A 26573-nucleotide genomic window follows, 5' to 3' on the forward strand; every position below is an offset into this window, starting at 1 on the left:
CAGCCAACAGAATAATCTAGAAAGTTTTGCTCTTACCTTTAATTACATTGGTTACTTCTGTTCTGTAGGACTCAAATTTAAATGGAGTGAGAAATCCAAGTGAGCCAAGATGGAATGCCATAACAGGCGGGACACTGGTCTGAAAAGAGATCGCAGCACTTTAGCCACATGTAATTAAACTGCCAATGCCATACAGTGAAGGGTAATGGCCCCTACTTTCATATGTGACCTCTGAGCCCCTGTCCATTTGGAATATTACTGTCCCATGTACAGAGATGCAATAAAAAGCTTGCGTACTTTACCTTACATACTGTTCTTACAGACCACTTCATTACAACAGTGCGTTGAGGTAGTTCAAGGTAAAACAATAACAGAATGCAGAATAGTGTTACAGCGCTGGCAGAAAATAAGGTGCAAGTTATAGTGAGGTAGATTATGAGGTCCAGAGTCCATCTTACCATACTAGTGAACCAATCAGTAGTCTGATAACAATGGAGTAGAAGTGGTCTGTGAGCCTGGTGGCATGTACTTTTAAGCTTCTGTACCTTCTGCCCTAGACATTCTCCCTTCTTCCTTCTCCCATTGAGCAGAAGATACAAAAGCCTGAAAGCGCGTAGCACCAGGCTCAAAGACCCTCTTTGATTGTGCTGGCTGCTTCAGTAAGGCAGCGAGAAATATACACAGAGTCCATAGAGAGTTTTTTTTTGCACTGGCTGGCTCCCATTATCTTCTGATAAACCCATGTGTTCAAGTTAGTGCCAGGACTCAGGGTTGGACCATCATGTAGGGATGGAACAGCTTTATTAGCCATGCCACCATTCCCTCCTTATAACCATACAGAAAAAAAAATGACCAAACACATGGCTCAGGTATAAAAGCTAAAAGCCAATGGACAAGAATCTATACCTCGAGAAAGAATCTTTGTGGTGGGCTCTACTGTAATTCATTTCAGAAGCATTTCATCAGCTGCTAACCCAGTGCTGCACATTAGGGACCCATGGCAGCGTAGCAGTTAGCATGACGCTATTACAGTACAATGCATTCCACAGTTCGAAGTTCAGTTCCAGCACCATTCTGCAAGGAGTCTCTGTACATCCTCTGGTTTCCTCCCACACACCAAAGATATACGGATAGCTTAAATGGTCATTGTAAATTGTCCCATGATTGGGTTAGGGTTAATCGGGTTTGTCAGGGGTTCCTGGAAGGGCCAGAGGGGCCTACTCCACGCTGTTTGAATAAATAACTTCTTCCTTAACTCTGAGGAAGCCAGTGGTATTTTCTTCTTACACCACACCCACACACCCCCATCCCCAGGTGCAGTCTGTACCCACGCTGTTTAAAATTATTTAATTGCTGTGGTTGCTTAGATTCTAGTCACCTTTTCCTCTGGAATCTTCGGTTCCACAGTTGGGATGAGGTGGGGTTGTGGGAGGGGAACATGAATGGGAACAAATGTACCTGGATCACTGACTGTTCAGTCAGTATTGGAGTGCAGACAGATTATCAGCTTCTTTCTCAAATCTGTATTACATACAGAAGTAAGAAAGATGATCTGGTCAAGTGGTGTTGTAACAACTACCTTGCACTTGTCACGAAGACCATGATTGTGGACTTCAGGAAGGGGAAGTCGAGGAAACACACATCAGTATTTATCACCAGGTCAGAATTGAAAAAGCTGAGCAGTTTTAAGTTCCTGGTTGCCAACATCTCTGAAGATCTATCCTTGGCCTAACATATTGGTGCAATTATAAAGAGGGCACACCAGTAGATACATTTCATTGAGAGTTTGAGCAGAATTGGTATGTCACCAAGGACTCTAGCAAATTTCTAGACATAACCTGGAGAACTTTCTAACTGGTCGCACCACCATCTGGTATGGAAGGGCCACTGCACAGATCAGAAAATCTGCAGAGGGTTGCTAACTCAGCCAGCTCCATCAAAGGCACTACCTCCCCAGCATCGAGGACATCTTCAGAAGGTGATGACTCAAAAAGGCAGCATCCATCATTAAGGATCCCCACCACCCATGTCTTGTTTTCTTATTATTACTACCATCAGAGAGGTTCAGGGCCTGAAGACACATACTGAACATTTTTATCTTCTGCCCCTCTGCCATCCGAATCCCGAACACACAATTAACCCATGAACACTACATTACTACTTTTGCTCTCTCTTTGCACTACCTAAATATATTTCTTATTGTAATTTATAGTACATTTTATATATTGCACTGTACAGCTGATACAAAGCAACAAATTTCATAACATATGTCAGTGATAATAAACCTGATTTTGATTCTACAGTATTTAAACCTTAAAAGTACGTCTTTGTTGTACAGTGCATTTGGACATCCAGAAAGGGGCCAAATGTTGGCTTGCCTGCAGAAAGCAGAGGGTCATGGTGGAGGGAGTACATTCTGATTGGAGGGTTGTGACTAGTGGTGTCCCACAAGGATCTGTTCTGGGACCTCTACTTTTCGTGATTTTTTTTATTAACGACCTGGATGTGGGGGTAGAAGGGTGGGTTGGCAAGTTTGCGGATGACACGAAGGTTGGTGGTGTTGTAGATAGTGTAGAGGATTGTCAAAGATTGCAAAGAGACATTGATAGGATGCAGAAGTGGGCTGAGAAGTGGCAGATGGAGTTCAACCCAGAGAAGTGTGAGGTGGTACACTTTGGAAGGACAAACTCCAAGGCAGAGTACAAAGTAAATGGCAGGATACTTGGTAGTGTGGAGGCGCAGAGGGATCTGGAGGTACATGTTCACAGATCCCTGAAAGTTGCCTCACAAGTAGATAGAATAGTTAAGAAAGCTTATGGGGTGTTAGCTTTCATAAGTCAAGTGACAGAGTTTAAGAGTCACGAGGTAAGGATGCAGCTCTATAAAACTCTGGTTAGGCCACACTTGGAGTACTGTGTCCAGTTCTGGTCACCTCACTATAGGAAAGATGTGGAAGCATTGGAAAGGGTACAGAGGAGGTTTACCAGGATGCTGCCTGGTTTAGAGAGTATGCATTATGATCAGAGATTAAGGGAGCTAGGGCTTTACTCCCTGGAGAGAAGGAGGATGACAGGAGACATGATAGGATATAAGATACAAGATATTAAGAGGAAAAGATAGAGTGGACAGCCAGTGCCTCTTCCCCAGGGCACCACTGCTCAATACAAGAGGACATGGCTTTAAGGTAAGGGTGGGAAGTTCAAGGGGGATATTAGAGGAAGGTTTTTAACTCAGCGTGGGTCGGTGCGTGGAATGCACTGCCTGAGTCAGTGATGGAGGCAGATACACTAGCGAAATTTAAGAGACTACTAGACAGGTATATGGAGAAATTTAAGGTGGGGGGTTATATGGGAGACAGTGTTTAAGGGTCGGCACAACATTGTGGGCCAAAGGGCCTGTACTGTGCTGTACTATTCTATGTCCTATGTTCGCATGCCATTTCTTGGTGAGAAGATGCTGAGGCCAAAAACAAACATACCTGAAAGAGTGAGGAAGCATAGAGCAACGTGCCGTCACCACCAAGACAAATAATTAGGTCTATGCAGCCCGAAAGCTCATCATAACCTGGGATTTTAAAAAAAACTGGGTGATGAACTTTGTTACATACTAATCATATGATCACTTTCAAAGTTCAAAGTAAATTTATTATCAAAGTATATTTATGTCACCATATACAATCCTGGGATTCATTTTCTTGAAGGCTTTCTCAGTAAGTTCATAATAGAATAATACCATAACAGAATCAATGAAAGACCACAGCTACTTGGGCCAAGTGAGAGGAAAAATATTCAGATATCCCAAAAGTCAATCAGAAGGGCTGTTCCCACTCTATAAATTATATACCCAGCACAAGTCAATTGGTTCAAAGTTCAAAATAAATTTTATTGTCAGAATACATCTATGTCACCACATACAACCCTGAGATTCATTTTCCCCACGGACATACTCAACATATCTATAGAATACTAACTATAACAGGATGAATGTAAGATCAAGTAGAGTGCAGAAGACAACAGACTGTGCAAATGCAAATATAAATAAATAGCAATAAGTGTCAAAGGTTACGGGGAGAAGAATAGGGCTGAGAGGGAAAATAAATCAGCCACGATTGAATGGTGGAGCAGACTCGATTGACTGAGTAGCCTAATTCTGTTCCTATGTGTATGGCCTGAGTACATGGAGGAAATTCATGTCCTCATCCAAGCTGCATTACATTGTATTTATCAGGATTTAACCTCCTTTAGATTGAAATACTTATATCTTTCTGATCATGCTGCCATTTGTGACTTAGTGAATTGCTTTGCTAAAATGTGCAGTCTATATCAAATGTTTCAACTTTACCAGCCTTTCGGGTTAGGGTTACGGTTTCCTCGCATTAGGGTTTCCTCATCAATCAAGCCAGACAAATCCATGGGCCACCATTCCTTTGTTATTTATATAGACCTTCAGATCTTTTAACACCTAATTATTTGGCATCAGGCTGATAGCCTGTAGTTACCGTGTTCATCTTTTTCCCCTTTTAAATAGTATTCACACTCTGCTACCAGGTCTACAGACAAAGAAAATAATTTTTGGAGATCTGTGATGTCTTCTCAACCACCTCTTAATTGCCTGGGATACAAGACCATAAGACTTGGAACAAATTAGTCAACTCAGCCCATCAACTCTGCTCTACCATTCCATCATGGCTGATTTATTATCCTTCTCAACTCCATTCTCCTGCCTTTGCCCATAACCTTTGACACAACTAACCAAGAACCTATCAACCTTTGCTTTAAATATACTCATGCAACACACACAAAAAATGCTGGTGGACGCAGCAGGCCAGGCAGCATCTATAGGAAGAGGTACAGTTGACATTTCGGGCTGGGACCCTTCGTCAGGACTAACTGAAGGAAGAGCTAGTAAGAAATTTGAAAGTGGGAGGGGGAGGGGGGAGATCCAAAATGATAGGAGAAGACAGGAGGGGAGGGGTGGATCTAACAGCTGGAGAAGGGAGAGGATCATGGGACAGGAAGTCTGGGGAGAAAGAGAAGAGGGGAGGGGAGCCCAGAGGGTGGAGAGCAGGCAAGGAGTTATAGTGAGAGGGACAGAAGGAGAAAACATATAAAAAATATATTAAATAAATAAATAAGGGATGGGGTGTGAAGGGGAGAGGGGGGACATTAACGGAAGTTAGATAAGTCAGTATTCATGCCATCAGGTTGGAGGCTACCCAGATGGAATATGAGGTGTTGTTCCTCCAGTCTGAGTGTGGCTTCATCTTGACAGTAGAGGAGGCCGTGGATAGACATATCAGAATGGGAATGCGACGTGGAATTAAAATGTGTGGCCACTGGGAGATCTCGCTTTCTCTGGCGGACATAGCGTAGGTGTTCAGGGAAGTGGTCTCCCACCCTGCGTCAGGTCCATTCGTACCACCCATCCCTTCCCACCGATCTCCCTCTCTGCACTTATCCTTGTAAGCGGAACAAGGGCTACACATGCCCTTACACTTCCTCCCTCACCACCATTCAGGGCCCCAAACAGTCCTTCCAGGTGAGGCGACACTTCACCTGTGAGTTGGCTGGTGTGATATACTGCGTCCGGTGCTCCCAATGTGGCCTTCTATATATTGGCGAGACCCGACGCAGGCTGGGAGACCGTTTCACTGAACACCTACGCTCTGTCCGCCAGAGAAAGCAAGATCTCCCAGTGGCCACACATTTTAATTCCACGTCGCATTCCCATTCTGATATGTCTATCCACGGCCTCTTCTACTGTCAAGATGAAGCCACACTCAGACTGGAGGAACAACACCTCATATTCCATCTGGGTAGCCTCCAACCTGATGGCATGAATACTGACTTATCTAACTTCCGTTAATGCCCCACCTCCCCTTCTTACCCATCCCTTATTTATTTATTTAATATTTTCTTAATATATTTTCTCCCTCTGTCCCTCTCACTATAACTCCTTGCCTGCTCTCCACCCTCCGGGTTCCCCTCCCCCCTTCTCTTTCTCCCTAGGCTTCCCATCCCATGATCCACCCCTCCCCTCCTGTCTTCTCCAATCATTTCAGATCCCCCCCTCCCCAATCTCTTACTATCTCTTCTTTCAGTTAGTCCTGACGAAAGGTCCCGGCCCGAAACGTCGACTGTACCTCTTTCTATATATGCTGTCTGGCCTGCTGCGTTCACCAGCATTTTTTGTGTGTGTTGCTTGAATTTCCAGAATCTGCAAATTTCCTCATGTCTGTGTCTTTAAATATACTCCATGACTTGGCCTCCACAGCTGTTCATGGCAATGAATTTCACAGACTCATCACCCTCTGGCTACATAAATTCCCTCTAATATCTGTTCCAAGTAGACATCCCTCCATTCTGAGACTATGCCCTCTGGTCCAAGACTCACCCACTGTAGGAAGCATCCACTCTGAACAGGCCTTGCAATATTCGATAAGTCTCAATGAGATTCCCCCTCGTTCTTATGAACTACAGCACAGTCCCAGTGCCCTCCAACACTGTTCATACATTAACCTGTTCATTCCCAGAATCATTCTTGTTAACCTCCTCTGGTCCCTCTATTTCTGGTTATTTATTTACTTACAGATACCGCACGGCCCTTCTGGCACAACAAGCTCACGCCGCCCAATTTTTAAATCTCATCTTCTAATTGTCCTCTTCTTTCTTAACCACATCTACTTCACACATTTCAACGTAAACACAAAGACTGCAAATGTCAAACCCAACCATCAACAATTCCACCAGTCCCTCACAGATGCAGCTCAAGCCACTAAGTTCGTCCAGTAATTTCTTGCTACACATTTCAACGTACTCTTCAATCACATTCACATCTTAAATTTCCATAAGCACAAGGGATCCTGGAGATGCTGGAAATCCAGAGCAACACACACAAAATGGTGTGCAGAAACTCAGCAGATCAGGCAGCATCTATGGAGAGGAATAAACCATTGACATTTCAGGCTGCATCCTTTAATCAGGACTAGCTGAAGGATCTTGGCCCAAAATGACAACTGTTTATTCCTCTCCAAAGATGCTATCTAATGTGCCAAGTTCCTCCTAAATTTTCAGACATCCCAACTCTCCCGGAAGGTCGAGTCTCCCGCATATTGGTGGCAGCTCCCTGACGCCCACAAATTATCTACAATATCCTGGAAATCAAGGGGGAGGAGGGAGCATCCTGATTGGTCTCTCTTCGTGGTAAGTAGACCTATCAATTTTCCCTGTGGGCGGGCTTTACAGTCGACCTCAAAAATAATGACAATGTTGCTTGCTGCACTGTTTGCAACAGTGACTTTTCTATTGCCCATGGTGGGTTAAAATGTAAAAGACGTGGTGAGGTCAGTTTAACAGGTGTCATTCATTAGCATAGCTGATGTTATTTAAACTAGCTGGCTCGCTGCTACGGAGCTACTCTATTGATGTCCTACGTGATGAGGCCAAACTCTCTGTAGACTTGCTTAAAGTTGTAATAGAATAAAAAAAATGACTCCAGGATAATAAGTACATATATTAGTGTCACATTTTCTGCATATACCCAACTTGATTTACAGATTAGACAAAATCGCTAAACAAAGTATTACATACACCATGAAAAATGTCAGCCTTCTTTAGTTTCATCCCCGGCAATACTCCACACATTTTCCTTCAACACGGAGCTCTTTCACTTGACGCCCATTTTCCTTCTTGTCTAATCATTCCCTCATGTTCCTCATTCCACTCGTAGTGCCTAGGCCTTTGGGAATGCTACTCTTTCCTTCAGTGGGTCATTAAATCTCTCCAGATTTCTTGATGCCCAATGAAAGACAATCCAGAACTACTGGCGCCACGACAGCATAACAGTTCGTGAGATGCTATTACAGCTTGGTGCATTCCGGACCTTGGAGTTCAATTCTGGCACTGTCTGTAGGGCGTTTGTCATTCTCCCCATGAACCGTGTGGGATTCCTCCGGGTGCTCTGGTTTCCTTCCACAGTCCAATGATGTACCGGTTAGTAGGTTAATTAGTCATGACCTAAATTGTCCTGTTATTAGGCTCGTGTTAAAGAGGTGATTTGCTGAGCAGTGTGGCTTGTTAGGCTGGAAGGGCCTATTCCATGCTATATGGCTAAATGAAAAACAAAAAATAGAACTTATACCACAGGCTCATCTACAGTTAATGGTTCAGCTAAGGGATGGAGAAACAAACCTTCATCATATGAACTACAGCAGTTCAAGTTGGCCATCTTAAGAGCACAGTTTGATCTGGTGATACTAGCACGGAGTTTCTTTGGGAGACAAGAATGAGGCATAAAACTCGGTGGTTATGGCTGTGTTACAAGTTCAAAGAACAAACAAAAAGAAAGATGACAGAAAAGAAGTTGTGATGTCAGATAAAAGATTTTTTTTTAATTTCAGAGATAACAATTAACCAATAAAATAAGGATTCAAGTGGGGCGTGAATTCTGCTGCAGAAAAACTTTGAAGCTTCTAGAAAAATAAAGAGCGACTGTACTGTAATTACTGGAAACTACACTGAGCAATTACATGTATATAGGTGATTATATAAAAATACATAAAAATACAAGGATAGGAAAGTTAAACTCAAAGAAAAATATCAATTCTACACCCTAATGTAACAGCACTCAAGCAAAGACAGTAGAGTCTGATTTTCCTACCAACACCCATATCCCAAAATACTAAATTAATAACAGCAAACAGGAATTCTGCAGATGCTGGAAATTAATAACAGCTACATTTATTCTTTAAATAAATCTACACAATGATGGTACCCGTGCCTATCATCTCACCTTCTCGGAAGGGGCTAAGTTGCTGTCTGATGCGCTCAAAGTCTACATCCTTAGCGAGCGCTGCATCATCCACCACCTTCTTCTCAACAAATACAACCAAGTGTTTCTCCTGGATATACAAAGGCATGGTGAAAAAGAGGAGAACATTTCTTTAGAGTCTACCCCAAGGATTTTGTTTTAACTAATTAACATAGAACATAGAACAGTACAGCACAGTACAGGCCCTTCAGCCCACAATGTTGTGCTGACCCTCAAACCCTGCCTCCCATATAACCCCCCCACCTTAAATTCCTCCATATACCTGCCTAGTAGTCTCTTAAACTTCACTAGTGTATCTGCCTCCACCACTGACTCAGGCAGTGCATTCCACGCACCAACCACTCTCTGAGTAAAAAACCTTCCTCTAATATCACCCTTGAACTTCCCACCCCTTACTCAGTTGCATTGCCCTTTTAAACATGCAACATTGTGTCTCACTCCCGTTCTTGCCTCAGAGCCCTTTAAAATTGTATTTTTTTAATTTAATTTTACTTTACTTATTTAGAGATGCAGTGCAGAACAGCCCTTCCAGCCGCACCCCCCAGAAACCCATGATTTAACCCTAGCCTAATCACAGGACAATTTATATTGACCAATTAACCTACAAACTGATACGTTATTGGACTATGGGTGGAAACCGGAGGACCCAGAGAAAACCCACACATTCCACAGGAAGGACATACAGACTCCTTACAGATGCCATCGGAATTGAATTCTGAACTCTGATGCCCTGAGCTCTAATAAGGTCAAGCATTTACACAAGTTGTTTCTGAAAAATTGCTATTGGATCCAATTCCATCTTTCTTCCAGACCATGCACCCCAGCTCACAGCTCAGTACAAGGACAATTTATCTCGTTTTCCCATGTCCATCCTGCCAATTACCACCAGGCTACTATCATTTTCCACCAGGGGTTACCATCCACTTGTCAGCTTTTCCTTCTTCTGAAGGAGAAATAATTCTGCCCTAACAGAGGCCGGCTAGGAACACTATGTCATGATTCTCTCAAGCTGACAAAGAGTGAGGGTAGGATGGAAGAGGGGAACAAGTGTGACCTACGAATTAACACAAAAATAACTATACTTTGGACAGTCCCCAGCCAGGCTGTGAAACAGGGCTAGCAACCCCATCCCGTAAAAACACAAACCTACAGGAACACCAACAGAAGTTCGAAAGACCTCACTCCTGGAAGGATCTAGAAGATGTGCTACACCAGGGGACAACTTGAAAGACTGGAGCCCAGGACAGAGGACTCTAGTGAGCTGCTGTCAGCTGCCTTTGCTGCAGAAGTGATGATGGGCTTAGGAACAGTAAGGCTTTTGAAGAGTTTCAGATAGGCAGCATGCTGCATTTATCTTTAGCATTAGTAGACTAACTCCCTGCCACCACCAGATCTCATCACATATGAAGAACTGTTTACTGTTTGACTGGAGTCATAAATGCACTATATGCAAATCCCAACCTTTGGGAATATCTTTTATTATTTGTTAGTTTACTTGCGGTAATATTACTTTGTGCTATGTGCGAGTTATGTCCTGTGTTGTGCAACCTGGTCCAGAAGAATGTCATTTCATTTGGCAATAAGATTGGATGACAATGAACTTGAACATGACTTAAAAAGCAGAAATGGAACCATGACACCTTTGAATTCCATTGTTCCCTTTCAGAATCAGCGCTTAGCTGGAAAAAATATTTTTTGTCCACCAGGAGCTGCCCTTGAAAAGGTTGTGTTAAGCCACCTTAAATGCTGTAGTTTTCCCAATGAAACTCCTTCTAGGAACTTCTCAGATTTACATCCAGTCACAATGAAGCAATATATCCAAATACAGCTGCATGCAACTTAAAGGGGGACCCATGCACTGGCCATCCTTGTCTTTCTCCAGATTCATTTATCACATGTACAATGAAACACACAATGAAATGTAAACAACAGGAATTCTGCAGATGCTGGAAATTCAAGCAACACACATCAAAGTTGCTGGTGAACGCAGCAGGCCAAGCAGCATCTATAGGAAGAGGCGCAGTCGACGTTTCAGGCCGAGACCCTTCGTCAGGACTAACTGAAGGAAGAGTGAGTAAGGGATTTGAAAGTTGGAGGGGGAGGGGGAGATCCAAAATGATAGGAGAAGACAGGAGGGGGAGGGATAGAGCCGAGAGCTGGACAGGTGATAGGCAAAAGGGGATACGAGAGGATCATGGGACAGGAGGTCCGGGAAGAAAGATGGGGGGGGGTGACCCAGAGGATGGGCAAGAGGTATATTCAGAGGGACAGAGGGAGAAAAAGGAGAGTGAGAGAAAGAATGTGTGCATAAAAATGAGTAACAGATGGGGTACAAGGGGGAGGTGGGGCCTTAGCGGAAGTTAGAGAAGTCAATGCTCATGTCATCAGGTTGGAGGCTACCCAGACGGAATATAAGGTGTTGTTCCTCCAACCTGAGTGTGGCTTCATCTTTACAGTAGAGGAGGCCGTGGATAGACATGTCAGAATGGGAATGGGATGTGGAATTAAAATGTGTGGCCACTGGGAGATCCTGCTTTCTCTGGCGGACAGAGCGTAGATGTTCAGCAAAGCGGTCTCCCAGTCTGCGTCGGGTCTCACCAACATATAAAAGGCCACATCAGGAGCACCGGACGCAGTATATCACCCCAGTCGACTCACAGGTGAAGTGATGCCTCACCTGGAAGGACTGTTTGGGGCCCTGAATGGTGGTGAGGGAGGAAGTGTAAGGGCATGTGTAGCACTTGTTCCGCTTACACGGATAAGTGCCAGGAGGGAGATCAGTGGGGAGGGATGGGGGGGACGAATGGACAAGGGAGTTGGGTAGGGAGCGATCCCTGCGGAATGCAGAGAGAGGGGGGGAGGGAAAGATGTGCTTAGTGGTGGGATCCCGTTGGAGGTGGCGGAAGTTACGGAGAATAATATGTTGGACCCGGAGGCTGGTGGGGTGGTAGGTGAGGACCAGGGGAACCCTATTCCTAGTGGGGTGGTGGGAGGATGGAGTGAGAGCAGATGTACGTGAAATGGGGGAGATGCGTTTAAGAGCAGAGTTGATAGTGGAGGAAGGGAAGCCCCTTTCTTTAAAAAATGAAGACATCTCCCTCGTCCTAGAATGAAAAGCCTCATCCTGAGAGCAGATGCGGCGGAGACGGAGGAATTGCGAGAAGGGGATGGCGTTTTTGCAAGAGACAGGGTGAGAAGAGGAATAGTCCAGATAGCTGTGAGAGTCAGTAGGCTTATAGTAGACATCAGTGGATAAGCTGTCTCCAGAGACAGAGACAGAAAGATCTAGAAAGGGGAGGGAGGTGTCGGAAATGGACCAGGTAAACTTGAGGGCAGGGTGAAAGTTGGAGGCAAAGTTAATAAAGTCAACGAGTTCTGCATGCGTGCAGGAAGCAGCGCCAATGCAGTCGTCGATGTAGCGAAGGAAAAGTGGGGGACAGATACCAGAATAGGCACGGAACATAGATTGTTCCACAAACCCAACAAAAAGGCAGGCATAGCTAGGACCCATACGGGTGCCCATAGCTACACCTTTAGTTTGGAGGAAATGGGAGGAGCAAAAGGAGAAATTATTAAGAGTAAGGACTAATTCCGCTAGACGGAGCAGAGTGGTGGTAGAGGGGACTGAATGAAATGTGTTGTTTGCATTAACATCTAATACAACCCAAGAATGTGCTGAGGCCAGCCCGTAAGTTTCAACACACTTCCCACTGCCAACATAGCATGTCCACGGTGTTCAGCAAAACAACACCAACAACACAATCACAGCAACAAAACAGAACAATAAAATAAGCCCCTTTTCTCTTTCCCACCCATCCGATGACACACATAGCCAGGTTCCAATCCCAAGGCAGGCCACCTCTAGGTGTCCAACTTCCAGACTTGTATACAGCAGGCCTCCGACTTCCAGACAAAAACACCCCACCCCCAACCCAGTGTCCTGGACCATCGGGCTACAACTTCCAGACTACCCCCTCACCCACACCGACCAGGGTCCTAGAGCCTTGGGCCACAACCTCCAGAACACTCCATCCCCCCCACACCGACCCAGGGTCCTGGACCATTGGGCTACGACTTCCAAACCAACCCACCCCCTCCCTGACTTAGGGTCCTAGACCATTGGGCTACGAATTCCAGTCTGCCCCCACCCTTGCGACCAGGACTCTGGTTTAAGAGGTGCTGTTGGAATATCATGTTATAATCTAGGATGCACTGCCTGGAAGAAAAGTGACAACTGCGCCCTTTGAGCTACATTGATGGAGGGACTGAATATCCAGGGAGATGAAGGGTTGCCAATGAAGTAGGAAGCTTTGTCTATGGTGTCCAAGTTTTTGGATACATTTACATGCATCAGGAATTTGCTGAGGTGTGGCGTCGAGACATGCAACAAAAACAGCATCAATTATAAAAAATTAAATGAAAATAAATTTAGGGATTAAATTATGGCTATGGAATAAAATGTGCATAAATACTTCCATGTATTTAGAATGCATGAATTTGTAGAATTCATTCCCATAGATTGCTTGGAGCAAAGTCATTGGGTATATTTAAAGCCGAGTTTGATAGGGTCTTGATCAGTAAGGGTGTCCAAGGTTACGGGGAGAAGGCAGAAGAATGTATTTGAGAGCGATAATAAATCAGCCATGATAGAATGAGGGAGCAGACTCAGTGGGATGAATGGCCTAATTCTCCATCTGTATTTTATAGACATGTTATCAAAAAATGGTTTAAAGTGTTTACACAGCAGTGTAGAACAGAGGTAAAAGATGAGGGGGGGGGTGAGGGTGGCTATCTGGAATGGCTGTACTGATTAATCACCTTTGGTAAGGAACTTTTAAGATGGCATGTTTTTGTTTTATTAGCCCTATAATGCTTTCCGGGGGGGGGGGAGCTACTGGAAAAGGCAGTCTTTCGGGTAAGTAGTGTCCACAATGATTTTTCCTGCCTGCTTCTTTGTCCTAGACACATACAAGTCCTGCAGTGATGGCAGACTGCAGCCAACAACCTTCTCTGCTGATGTAACAGTTCACTGTAGTTTTTGTATATTGTGAGAGGATGCTGTACCGAACCAAACAGTAATGGCTGACGCGCAGATGCTCTCTATGATGGCAGTGTAGAATGGCACCAGTATGTTCTGCCGAGCCTTTTTGTTAATGAAGGAGATATGATTTTCCCATAAGGTATTGCAGAATAATGATACCCAGGAACCTGAATGTAGAAGCGGAGCTAATTGTAGAGTTGTTGATGATAAGTGGGTGAAAAGGAGACACATTTCTCCTGAAGTCATCCAGACATGTAAAGACTTGTGCATCATGCATTCGACTTTTGCCTTGTAAATGATGAAAGACAACAAAATGTCAGATGAGTGACTCTCTGCAAGTCACACATTCTCCCACCTGCTCTGTAGCCACAGTATTTATGTAGTGAGACCAGTTAGGTCTCAAGTTAACAGTGACCTCCACCCCAGGTTATTGACAGTTGGTATTTGGCATTGGCATTAATACACCTTCAATATTTTGCTGCTTCTCAGAAGCAACAGAAAACTACAGCAAAATTCATGACTATCATCTGTAAAACCAAGATTAGAAATCAGAAATCAAATCACATGATTTGATTCCAGAATAGAATGAAGTGCTAACAGCTTCAAAGGGCGTAAAGAAGATATTAATGGAATCAACTTACAATGAGCACAATCTGATTATGCAAAAGAAATCTTAATTTATACCACACCTTTAGCATGGAAAAATGTCAAAGCCCCTTACAAGATTCAAGATTGTTTAATAAATTTGCAGTGCACGAGTGCAAAGGAGAACAAAATAATTGTTACTCCACATCCAATGCAGCACAAAAACACACAAGCTAAAGAACACAATAAGATAAAGTACAATAATTATAAATACATAAGGTAGCTTATATACATTATCAATATCATTATCAAAATTTGGTTACATGCCAAAAGAGGGAGATGATAGTAGATGACCAAAAAACTGAATAAAAACTTGACAGAAGAACAGGCTTAATGGACTGAATGGCCCATTTGTTGTCAGCCTTTGTTCTCACCTCAGCTTGGTACAGGCTAGAGATTAAAGCTGACAGCTTCTCCAAGATTTCAAGTGACTGGAATATCCAATGAAATCAATCTCCAAAATTTAAAAACATCCCGGACACCCCACCCTCCAGATGAAAATGTGTTGAAAAAGCATAATCAAAGCTGTAAACATAACTATATATAAAAGTTGCTGGTGAACGCAGCAGGCCAAGCAGCATCTATAGGAAGAGGTGCAGTCGACGTTTCAGGCTGAGACCCTTCGTCAGGACATAAACTGTTGGACATACTCACCAGGCAAGGCAATTTCTCTGGAGCAAGTCAATGTCTCACATTGAATTCCTTTCTCTAGTTCCCACCTGACATTAACTATTGTGCATCTCGACACTGTGGTCCACAGGTATATTTAATTTCACGGTATACATGTATACAGTTGAATGCCAACAAATTTAAACTATGTCTAAAGATTTTTTTTAAGGACTGCTGGCATTCAATAAATTTCTCCCTACACAATATCCATATCCTTCCATTTTCCCATTCGTGTTCCCAGCTAAACATCTCATGAAAATTTCTAATGTTTCTGCCACCTCCACCATCCCAAGAAGCAAATTCCAGGCACCCACCACTCTTATCTCCACCTTCTTCCTCAGTTTTCTCCATGGGTTATCCTCTACTTTTGCTGCTATGATCAAATGTAATGTCCATTACTCCGTTCCAACATTTTGATGGGACCATTCACCATTTCATTCTCAAACACCACTACGTTTTCCCCTTCCTGCAACAACTTAACACGCAGGTTCCAAAGAAAAATCTATGATGACATAGAAAAAGCACACTAATGTGTTGTATCACCTCAATGAGAAAAGTGCACAACTCCTTGAATGGCTCCAGAAGAGCTTCATCCTTGACTTTTTTGATGACCAGTACGTTCGTCGGTGGTTTGTCCCAAGTCAACCTTTGACTAGTTGGATCCTGAATATGCCTGGATAGAAGTAGGAATAAAGAATTACACATGCAAATGCAGAATATATTCCAGCATACTCCAATCCAGAAATAACATTTTCAATGGTGATTTTCAATCAATATTTACCCTCATCTAAAAGAATTCTCACAACAGTAATTTTTTAGAACTGCAAAACACACAACAGTTTTCACAGGAATATTATCAAGAAACATATCACGTGACACAACACGTAAGAGTTGCTTTAAGTGAATGAGAAAAGGAAACAGATGGACAAGTGAAGAATAAGGATGGCTAACAATTGTGGGCATAGTTCCCTCTAGGCTGTGTGTGTGTGCGTGCCAAACTCTTACTCTCACCTAGTACCACCGACCTGCACTCAGCCCATAACCCTCCATTCCTTTCCTGTCCATATAGCTGTCCAGTTTAACTTCAAATGACAACATCAAACCTGCCTCAACCACTTCTGCTGGAAGCTCATTCCACACAGCTACCACTCTCTGAGTAAAGAAGTTCCCCCTCATGTTACCCCTAAACTTTTGCCCTTTAACTCTCAACTCATGTCCTCTTGTTTGAATCTCCCCAACTCTCAATGGAAAAAGCCTATCCACATCAACTCTATCTATCCCCCTCATAATTTTAAATACCTCTATCAAGTCCCCCCTCAACCTTCTACGCTCCAAAGAATAAAGACCCAACTTGTTCAACCTTTCTCTGTCACTTAGGAGATGAAACCCAGGTAACATTCTAGTAAATCTCCTCTGTACTCTCTCAATTTTGTTGACATCTTTCCTCTAATTCTGTGACCAGGACTGTACACAATACTCCAAATTTGGCCTTACCAATGCCTTGTACAATTTCAACATTACATCACAACTCAATAGTAGAAACTGTTACACCGAAAGCTCATGAGGTCATGAACGTTCAGCTACAAGAAATATTTACGTATGATTCGGAAACTGGAGTTATCTGTTTGTATTGTCGTGATGCGAAAGTTGCTAGAGAATTTGCTAGTGGAAAGAAGTGGGATGGTATTTGGAAACTTGACTTGTGAAGCGTCTTTTGGCAAGTAAATCGCACTTGGACGGTGTACAAAAGCTCAGGCAACAAAACCCGTCATTACCTGTTACAGGAGTGCTACGCATGTTACGGTTGAGTGCAGATGAGCGAGAGTGAAAACGATCAAACCCAGAGGAAATCAAAGTTGAGGTACAAGAATGGTCAGCTTTTGATTTCTCCGCAATTGCAGATTGTGAGTTCACATTTGGCGATGAACAAGTTAATGGCTTATGTCTAAAATATCATGATTTTCAAAATATGACAATATTGTAACAGTTAGACAGTTTAATGATTTCAAGTTTTCCGTGCAAGAAAAAATTAAATCCAAACCGATTTCAAACTTTGCTCAAATGGTAGCATTTGTACTTCAAAATGAATAGTTTTGCAACCTTGTACAGTTGATGGACATTGGGCGAACCTTTCTTGCGTCTAGTGCGGACTGTGAGCGAGGTTTTAGCCTAATGAATCAACTCAAAAACAAGCTGAGAAACCGTTTAGGTGAGTGTCATTTGGATATATTAATGAGAATCAAAAGCTATCAATTGGATGGAAGTTCTATTAATCTAGATAGAGTTTACAAAGAATGGGTAAATGCCAAAGACAGGACAGAGAAATAAAATAACTGAATGACTTAAATATGTATGTTATTTTGTTGTTATTCTGTGCAGTTTTATGTCAAATATTTTGTAAATCTGCATAAACTGTCCCATATGTACATTCAGTGCGCACATACTTTTGTCACAGGAAAAAAAATCTGCACAACGTAAGATTTTTGTGCACACTGACTACTACAAATTAGAGGGAACATTGAATGTGGGGATACTAAAATTTGAGATAGGTACTTTTTAGTTTCTGATCCTTAGGGTTATTCCAGGAGACAAGAATGGTGTGCAGTCTTAATTCCAATATTTCAATTTATTTTAGAGTACAAACACAAATACCAAGCAAACTAAGTAAAGAGCTGAGAAACAATGCTCAGAGGGGAATTAATCCCAGGAGATGAAAGACAAAGAAATAAAGATATAAAAGATAGAGCTTCTGAAAAACCTATCACTTTTATGGATAAGGGAAATTCCTTATTAAATTAGTTTATAGACTACATAACTAAAACAATGACACCATATGGGTAATGAAAAATGTAGAAGGTGATAAACTGCTATACCACCAATAAACTCCTCTCAGGTTTCAAGTCATATACAGGTTTCCATTATAACCAACGTTTCGTTGACAAACCCTGCAATCATCTTCAGTGATGATGCCTGGCCATCATCTTCTTCTCTGTCTTGTTTCACGGTGGTTGGCACCCAGCTTAATGGTGCATTACCGCCACCTTCTGCTCCGGAGTGTGCAAAAGACTTGCATTCTAAATCTAAATATCACACACACACACACACACACACACACACACACACACACACCGCACCCCCCCCCCCAACCTACACTTTATCCTCCCATCTTTGGCCATCCTAGTACCCTATTCTTGCTTATCCTTCATATCCTATAAAAAAAACCCTGTACTCCTTAAGAAAGCTAAAAATACCCTGACCTGTGCTCTCTCACCAATGCCCAGCAACCCTTTTAATGTGAATTCCTGCACCCCCAATTCCCTTAGATTAATTCTCATCATCTCCCTCTGTATCCCATACTTCCTGCAACTCAGAACTACATGTTCCAGAATGAGGGGTCATAGTTTGAGGATAAAGGGGAAGCCTTTTAGGACCGAGATGAGGAAAAACTTCTTCACACAGAGAGTGGTGAATCTGTGGAATTCTCTGCCACAGGAAACAGTTGAGGCCAGTTCATTGGCTATATTTAAGAGGGAGTTCGATATGGCCCTTGTGGCTAAAGGGATCGGAGGTATGGAGAGAAGGCAGGTGCAGGGTTCTGAGTTGGATGATCAGCCATGATCGTACTGAATGGCAGTATTTTCTACTTTCTATGTTTCTATGCTTCTATGTTCTACTGACTCCTCTTCCTGACATTCCTCACACAATCCTGTCTGGTGTTTCCCTATCATTTTCAATGTTTTGTTTAATGCACAGTGCCCCAGCTTTAACCTAGTTCACACAGTTTCCTCTCTTCTGTATCCACTACCTACCCTAGTACCTGCAACACTTTTTTGCATTTGATACAAATGCCTCCCTTTTCCCTCCCTGTCCCATCTTTCTTGCCACATTTGGTTGATTTTTTCCCAGATTATACACTTAACCTCTGCTTTACTGATACTAATATGCATTTCCATATTTTCTTTCTTTAATGCCCGCTTCAAAATATTCCAGCATTTGGACATAGTACTGTCAGCTGATTATAGCAGCAGTATTAAGAGAATTAAACTTTCCCAGCAAGGGCAGCTTTGCACTGTTTAGATTAGAGACATGACAGAATGCCTTCTGACAAGGGCAGTACAGTGGTGCCGTGGTTATCACACGCTTTACAATACCAGTGACTCAGGTTCAATTCCTACCACTGACCGTAAGGAGTTTGTACATTCTCCCCATGACCGCTTGGGTTTCTTCCGGCTGCTCCGGTTTCCTCCCTCAGTTGAAAGCCATACCAGCTGATAGTTTAATTCGCCAATGTCAATTGTTCTGTGATTAAGATAGGGTTAAATCAGGAGTTCCTGGGATGCGTGGCTCGAAGGACTGGAAGGGCCTACTCCACGCTGTATCTCAATAATAATACCAACTGTACATTCCTTGCTCCCATTCAGGGATTCCCAGATAAGTTAGCAAAACTGCAGTAATTGAACTCAACCCACCAACACAACAAAACTGCCCGAGAGGTCAGGCTGCATCTGTGGAAAGATAAACAGTTAACACCTCAGGTCAAGGATCCTTCAGCAAAACTGCAAATTTGAGAAAATGAGTCAGTTTTAAATTCAGAAGGAAGCATCAACATTGCGAATGGAACATTTCCCTCCTGCTCTCTCTTTTCCATCCACCACTCTCTTCCTCACATTACTACCCCATGCAGCACCTTCTCTTATACTTTGTCCCTTCCCACCACCCAGGAACCCAAATAGTCCTCTCAGGCAAAGCAAAAATTCATGTGCACTTCTATTTTACTGAAGGTCATAAGATGGCCTTCTCTATATTGAAGGAACCAAGTAATTAGGTGATCACTTTGTAAGGTTTGAGGTCCAGAACCTCTGGACTCAGTTTCACGAACTTTACCAGTGTTCTCAATATTATGTATTACATTTGGGTTTTTTTGGTAGTTGCACAGTTTGCCTTCTTTTACATATTGGTCATCTTTGTGTGTACAAACGTTGTAGTTTTTCACTGACTCTGTTGTGTTTCTTTATACCATCTGCAGATCACCACAAAATGATGCATCTCAGGGAAGTAAATGATGACATATACGTACTTTCATAATACATTTTGAAACTTTGAACTGCCTACTAATGTAGCTGTCCAGCCCATTCCCACACCCAATCTCTCTACTTACAATGTTAACTTTTGTTTTCTCTCTCAGCAGACACAATGTTGGGGATGCCAGAATTCTCCACTGGCTTTATTACAACCATAAGACATCGGAGCAGAATTAGGCTATTCACCCTATCAAGTCTGCTCCACCATTCAGTCAAGACTGATTATTATCCCCCTCAACCCTATTCTCCTGCCTTCTCCCCATAACCTCTGACACCCTGACTAATCAAGAATATATCAACCTTCGCTTTAAATATACCCAATGACGTGGCCTTCACAGCCATCTGTGGCAATGAATTCCACAGATTCACCACCTTCTGGCTAAAGAAATTCCTCCTCACCTCTGTTCTAAAGGGGTGTACTGGTGCAAGACCCCCCCAACTATAAGAAACATCTTCTCCAAGTCCACTCTATCAAGGCCTTTTAATTTTCTATTGGATTCAATGAGCCCCCCGCCCCAACCTTCTAAACTCCAGCAAATACAGGCCTAGAGCCATCAAATGCTCCTCTCATCGTTTCTCACAAAACTCCAAGTGTGGCCTGTCCAGTGCTGGGTGCAAGAGATCATTCAGATTGGGTATGGGATTGCACAATTAAAATCAGAAGCAACTGGAACTTCAAGCCCCATAAAATGATCACCTAGTCTGCATTTGGTTCTCTTTCTATAAATGCCCTCACTAATTTATGGAACAGATAGATCTGTAAACAGTGGCAGCCCTGGTCTCACTAACAGAGATAGTTCCCTTTTACCTGTCCATCCATGCTGCAATTTAACATTGACCATTGTTCACACTTTATCCTAAAACGTTAATTTCTTATGTCATTTCACAGTTGTTATGTGTTTACCGCATCTTCTGTTTTTATTTCAAATTCTGGCATCTGCGATGCTTCTTATATTTTCATTAACAAAGCAGTGACTGCCCAACTTCAGAGTCAGCTTGAAGGAAAAGTTGCTTTCTACTTACACGATGCTGGTGGAGTTCTGCAGAATGGAGGCTTTGGGTCCAAAATGTGTATCAGGTGATGGGCCATGAAGAAAATGTGCATGTCTGAAAGAGACAACATTGGTGTTATAACTTACTTATCACTTTCCTTGCATTCATGTAATATCTCAGTTGAGAGCTACCTAGCCATCTGTGGAAAATAAATGAAGCTTAAGAATATTTTAGACCACCAGTTCGTAAGGCATAGGAGCAGAATAGGGCCATCTGGCCCATCAAGTCTACTCTGCTATTCTATCATGGCTGATTTATTATCCTTCTCAACCCCATTCTCCTGCCTTCTCCCCATAACTTTTGGCACTCCCAATCAAGAACCTTTCAACCTCCGACTTAAGTAGACCCAAAGACTTGTTCTCCACAGATGTCTGTGGTAATGAATTCCACAGATTCTTCACCCTCTGACTAAAGAAGTTTCCCCTCATCTGTGACTGTGCCTTCTGGTCCAAGACTCTCCCACTACAGGAAAAATCCTCTCCACATCCACGCTATCTAGGCCTTTGCAATTACATTAATGGTATTGTTTTGTGAATGCAACAGCTTAATCCACAGGTTTGATCTCAGTTCAGCTTCATTTACCCATTAAGACTTTACTCCCTGGAGGTAGGAGAATGAGGGGAGATTTGATATAGATATAGAAAATGAGGGGTATAGATAGGGTAAATGCAAGCAGGATTTTTCAACTGAGTTTGGGTGAAATTAGAACGAGAGGTCATGTGAAACTTCTTCACTCCGAGGAACGAGCTATCGGCAGAAATGGTTTCAATTGCAACACGCAAGAGATGTTTGTATAAGTGCATGAATGGGAAGGGTATTACTTTTATTTATTTAGGGATACAGCACAATAACAAGCCCTTCAGGCCCAACGAGTCCACTCTGCCCATTTACACCCATATGATCAATTGGCCTACTAACCCACACATCTTTAGAAATGTGCGAGGAAACTGGAGCACCTGGAGGAAACCCATGCAGTCACAGTAAGAATGTACAAGCTTCTTACTGACTGCAGTGAAAGTTGACCCCGGGTCTCAGACTCTGTAACAGCTTTACGCTAACCACTATGCTACCAATACAGAGGGCTGTGATCCACGTGCAGGTCGATGGACTGGCATGAAGTAGGCAGGTCCAAGGGCCTGTTTCTGTGCTATACTGATCAATGACTTTGATATAATTTTGTTAAAACAATGGAATAAGTTTTAAATAAAACAGGACTCCACATCTGGACAGCATCCGTCCAATGTTCCACAGATTGGCTTTCAGTTCTAAAATAATTATTTTGACTTAATATCCTATACTAGTCATTATGCACCATTTTCTCTCACCCTCCTTTTGTTCAAGTTCAAACAATGTTCCTCTGGACCAAGTTGCACAACACAGTACATATGGCTTACATGCAACATATGAAATAACATTACCACAAATTAAATAATACAGTGCAAATTAAATAATAATGTGCAAATTTAAAAATGTACGTTTATGACACAAGTTAAAAAGTAAACAGTATAGTGATACTGACACTTTATATGAGATGAGACCTGAGTGGTGTGGGAGTTCAGTAGTCTCATGGCCTGGGGAAAGAAGCAGGTTCCTATCCCAAGAGTCCTTGCCCCAATGCCACGATACCTTTATGGAGGAATTTAAGGTGGGGGGGGTTATATGGAAGGCAGGGTTTAAGGGTCGGCACAACATTGTGGGCCGAAGGGCCTGTACTGTGCTGTACTGTTCTATGTTCTGCCTGATGGTAGAGGATCAAAGAGATTGTTGGACAGGTGGGAAGGCCCTGTGTATACAGTGCTCCTGATAAGTATCTCCGATGGGTGGAAGAAAGACCCCGATGATTCCCTCAGCAGCTCTCACAATCTTTTGTAGAGAATTGCAGTCAGATGCCTGTAATTCCCACTCCAGACAAATAGTGTTCAACATATCCACACATTATTCTATGTCTTTCTTCCTCAAGAACTCACCTGGGTTCTCAAAATTAATTTAGCCACCTAAATCACACCCCATGTTGACAGCTCCACAGTCTAACCAACCCAAGTAAAAAAAATTCTACTCAATGATACACAAGATAAACTAATGGCTAGTAGCTTAATATCTTTTAAAACAGGCTATTGATCTCCCAAACAACAGGAATGCTGCAGATGCTGGAAATTTTCCAAGTCATTTTCAGATGTATTACCAAAGGAAAGCTATATTGTCAAAAGGCACAATCTCTTGTACAAGTTCCTACCTACAAGCTCTCCGCTCATTGCAGACCCGAATGAATCAAAAGTATTTCCAAAGGGCCTTTGTCATGAAATGCATTACAGACTCAAATCGAAGGCCAGAACAAAAAGAATCAAGGAACAAGCAGCAGAATGAATAACTAACCAGCTACAAACAGCCTACTGGTTCAGACTCATCAATCGAGACAACCCTGATGGAGAACATTTTCACAAGAAAAAAAACGAAGTTACATAGGCCCAGATGAAAGGCTGAGAAATGGAGAGATCTGGACAAGTCACAAACCACTAAAAATAGCAACACAGCTTGGTGACACTACAAAAGCAGCCAAAACAGCAGGGAACATACATCAAAGTTGCTGGTGAACGCAGCAGGCCAGGCAGCATCGGTAGGAAGAGGTGCAGTCGACGTTTCAGGCCGAGACCCTTCGTCAGGACTAACTGAAGGAAGAGTGAGTAAGGGATTTGAAAGTGGGAGGGGGAGGGGGAGATCCAAAATGATAGGAGAAGACAGGAGGGGGAGGGATGGAGCCAAGAGCTGGACAGGTGATAGGCAAAAGGGGATACAAGAGAATCATGGGACAGGAGGTCCAGGAAGAAAGATGGGGGGGGACCCAGAGGATGGGCAAGGGGTATAGTCAGAGGAACAGGGGGAGAAACAGGAGAGTGAGAGAAAGAATGTGTGTATAAAAATAAATAACGGATGGGGTACGAAGGGGAGGTGGGGCATTAGCGGAAGTTAGAGAAGTCGATGTTCATCGACTTTAGAAGATGAACATCGAAGTTAGAAGAACATCGACTTCTCTAACTTCCGCTAATGCCCCACCTCCCCCTCGTACCCCATCCGTTTTTTATCTATATACACACATTCTTTCTCTCACTCTCCTTTTTCTCCCTCTGTCCCTCTGACTATACCCCTTGCCCATCCTCTGGGTTCTCCCCCAACTTATCTTTCTCCCCGGACCTCCTGTCCCACGATCCTCTCATATCCCCTTTGCCAATCACCTGTCCAGTTCTTGGCTCCATCCCTCCCCCTCCTGTCTTCTCCTATCATTTTGGATCTCCCCCTCCCCCTCCCACTTTCAAATCTCTTACTAACTCTTCCTTCAGTTAGTCCTGACGAAGGGTCTCGGCCTGAAACATCGACTGTACCTCTTCCTAGAGATGCTGCCTGGCCTGCTGCGTTCACCAGCAACTTTGATGTGTGTTGCTTGAATTTCCAACATCTGCAGAATTCCTGTTGTATGCTATATTCAATATTGTTGAACTTGCGATAAATCACATTTATTGAATTATTTCAAACACTGGTTACGCATATCAAAACCTGGTGAGCCAACAGGAACTTTTCTATCCACAAGATAGTGTGACCAGATGAAGGGCTTCAAAATTATCTATCTTTTTCTTTAAAAAAATAGAAAAAAGTTCATACATCCAGAGTAACATGCTCAAAACGCTGGAGGAACTCAGCAGGCCAGGCAGCATCTATGGAAAAAAGTACAGTAGACGGCTGCAGTTGGCTGCTGAGTTCCTCCAGCATTTTGTGTGTTGTTCAGATTTCTAGCATCTGCAGATTTTCACATGTTTGTGATTGGATTCATACACCCAGAGGTGGTTCATGCAAATTATTCCATAAATGGAAGTGCGAACTTATGAGGAGCGTTTGATTGCTCTGGGCCTGTACTCGCTGGAGTATAAAAGAATGAGGAAGGATCTCATTGAAACCTATCAAATATTGAAAGGCCTAGATAGAGTGGACGTTTCCTATAGTGGGAGAATTAGGACCAGTAGGCACAACCTCAGAATGCAAGAATGTCCCTTTAGAACAGAGATGAAGAGGAATATCTTTAGCGAGAGGGAGACGATTCTGTTCAATTCATTGTCACAGATGGCTGTGGAAGCCAAGTCACTGGGTATACTTAAAGCGAAGATTGATTAGTAAGGGTGTCAGAGGTTACAGGGAGAAAATGGGATAACAGATCAGTCATGATAGAATGGCAGCGCAGGTACAATGGGCTGAATAGATTAATTCTGCTCCCATGTCCTATGGTCTTAAGGTCTCATAGAGGATTAGTCAATGATGTTTCCATTGAAGACTGTACGCAATGACTAATAAATGCAATAAGAAATGCAGGTGAACCTCCTTAACACAAAGAATCAAACATATATCAGCATATATATTTAAGGGAAAATTTACAAAACTGATGGACAAAAAAAAATTGTATGCTTTAGTATCTGGAATATTCCGGTCGCCTCACTATGTGGAAACTTTAGAGGGGGTGCAGAGAAGATTTACTGTGATGCTGCCTGGATTAAAGAGCATGTCTTATGAGGATAGGTAGAGTGAGCTAAGGCTTTTCTCTTTGGAGCAAAGTAAGATGGGGGTGATTTGACAGAGATGCAAGATAAGATGAATAGATCCAGTGGACAACAAGTGCCTTTTTCACTGGTTAGAAATGACTAATGCAAGAGGAAATAATTTCAAGGCGACTGGAGGAAAGTATAGGGGAAATGTCAGAGGTGTTTTTTTATTCCCCCCCCCGCCCCCCCAGGGTGGTGGGTGTGTGGAACACAGTACCAGGGCTGGTGGTACAAGGCAGGTACATTAGAGACAATTAAAAGAATTTTAGATAAGCACATGGATGAAAGAAAAAAAAATAGAAGGCTATGTTGGAGGGAACGGTCAGATTGATCTTGGAGTAGGTTAAAAGGTCAGCACATTGTGGGATAGGGCCTGTACCATACTGTTCTGTTCTATGTTCCAAACTGAGGGGGGGATCTCAGAGGTTTATAAGATTGTGAGGGGCAGAGATAGAGCAGACAGCTGGTATCTCTCTCAGGGTAGAAACATCTAATACCACAGAGCGTGTGTTTTAAGGTGACAGGGTGTAAGTTCAAAGACGTGCGGAGCAAGTTTTCTTTTAAACACATACAGAATGGGGGGTACCTGCAATGTGCTGCCAGGGAGCCCAGTACAGGCAAGTAGAATAAAGCTATTCAGGAGGCTCTTAGATTGACACATGAATGTGCAGG

At 42.9% G+C, this 26573-nt stretch overlaps 1 protein-coding gene across 2 annotated transcripts in view; it reads right to left on the bottom strand.

Moving 5' to 3' along the window:
• nadkb (NAD kinase b) overlaps window positions 1-26573 on the bottom strand; it is a 99065-nt gene that overhangs the window by 36774 nt on the left and 35718 nt on the right. For both annotated transcript variants that reach the window (XR_010017605.1, XM_063045301.1), the window contains exons 3-7: window positions 21289-21372; window positions 15728-15857; window positions 8791-8899; window positions 3479-3564; window positions 37-139 (exon numbers count right to left, since the gene is read on the bottom strand). Coding sequence is in view for 1 of the 2 variants with exons in the window: in XM_063045301.1 (XP_062901371.1) it covers window positions 37-139; window positions 3479-3564; window positions 8791-8899; window positions 15728-15857; window positions 21289-21372 (512 nt within the window). In the remaining variant the exon portion in view is untranslated. The remainder of the gene's footprint in view (window positions 1-36; window positions 140-3478; window positions 3565-8790; window positions 8900-15727; window positions 15858-21288; window positions 21373-26573) is intronic.

The sequence above is a fragment of the Mobula hypostoma genome, chromosome 4, assembly GCF_963921235.1.
Source record: "Mobula hypostoma chromosome 4, sMobHyp1.1, whole genome shotgun sequence".
NCBI lineage: Eukaryota > Metazoa > Chordata > Chondrichthyes > Myliobatiformes > Myliobatidae > Mobula > Mobula hypostoma.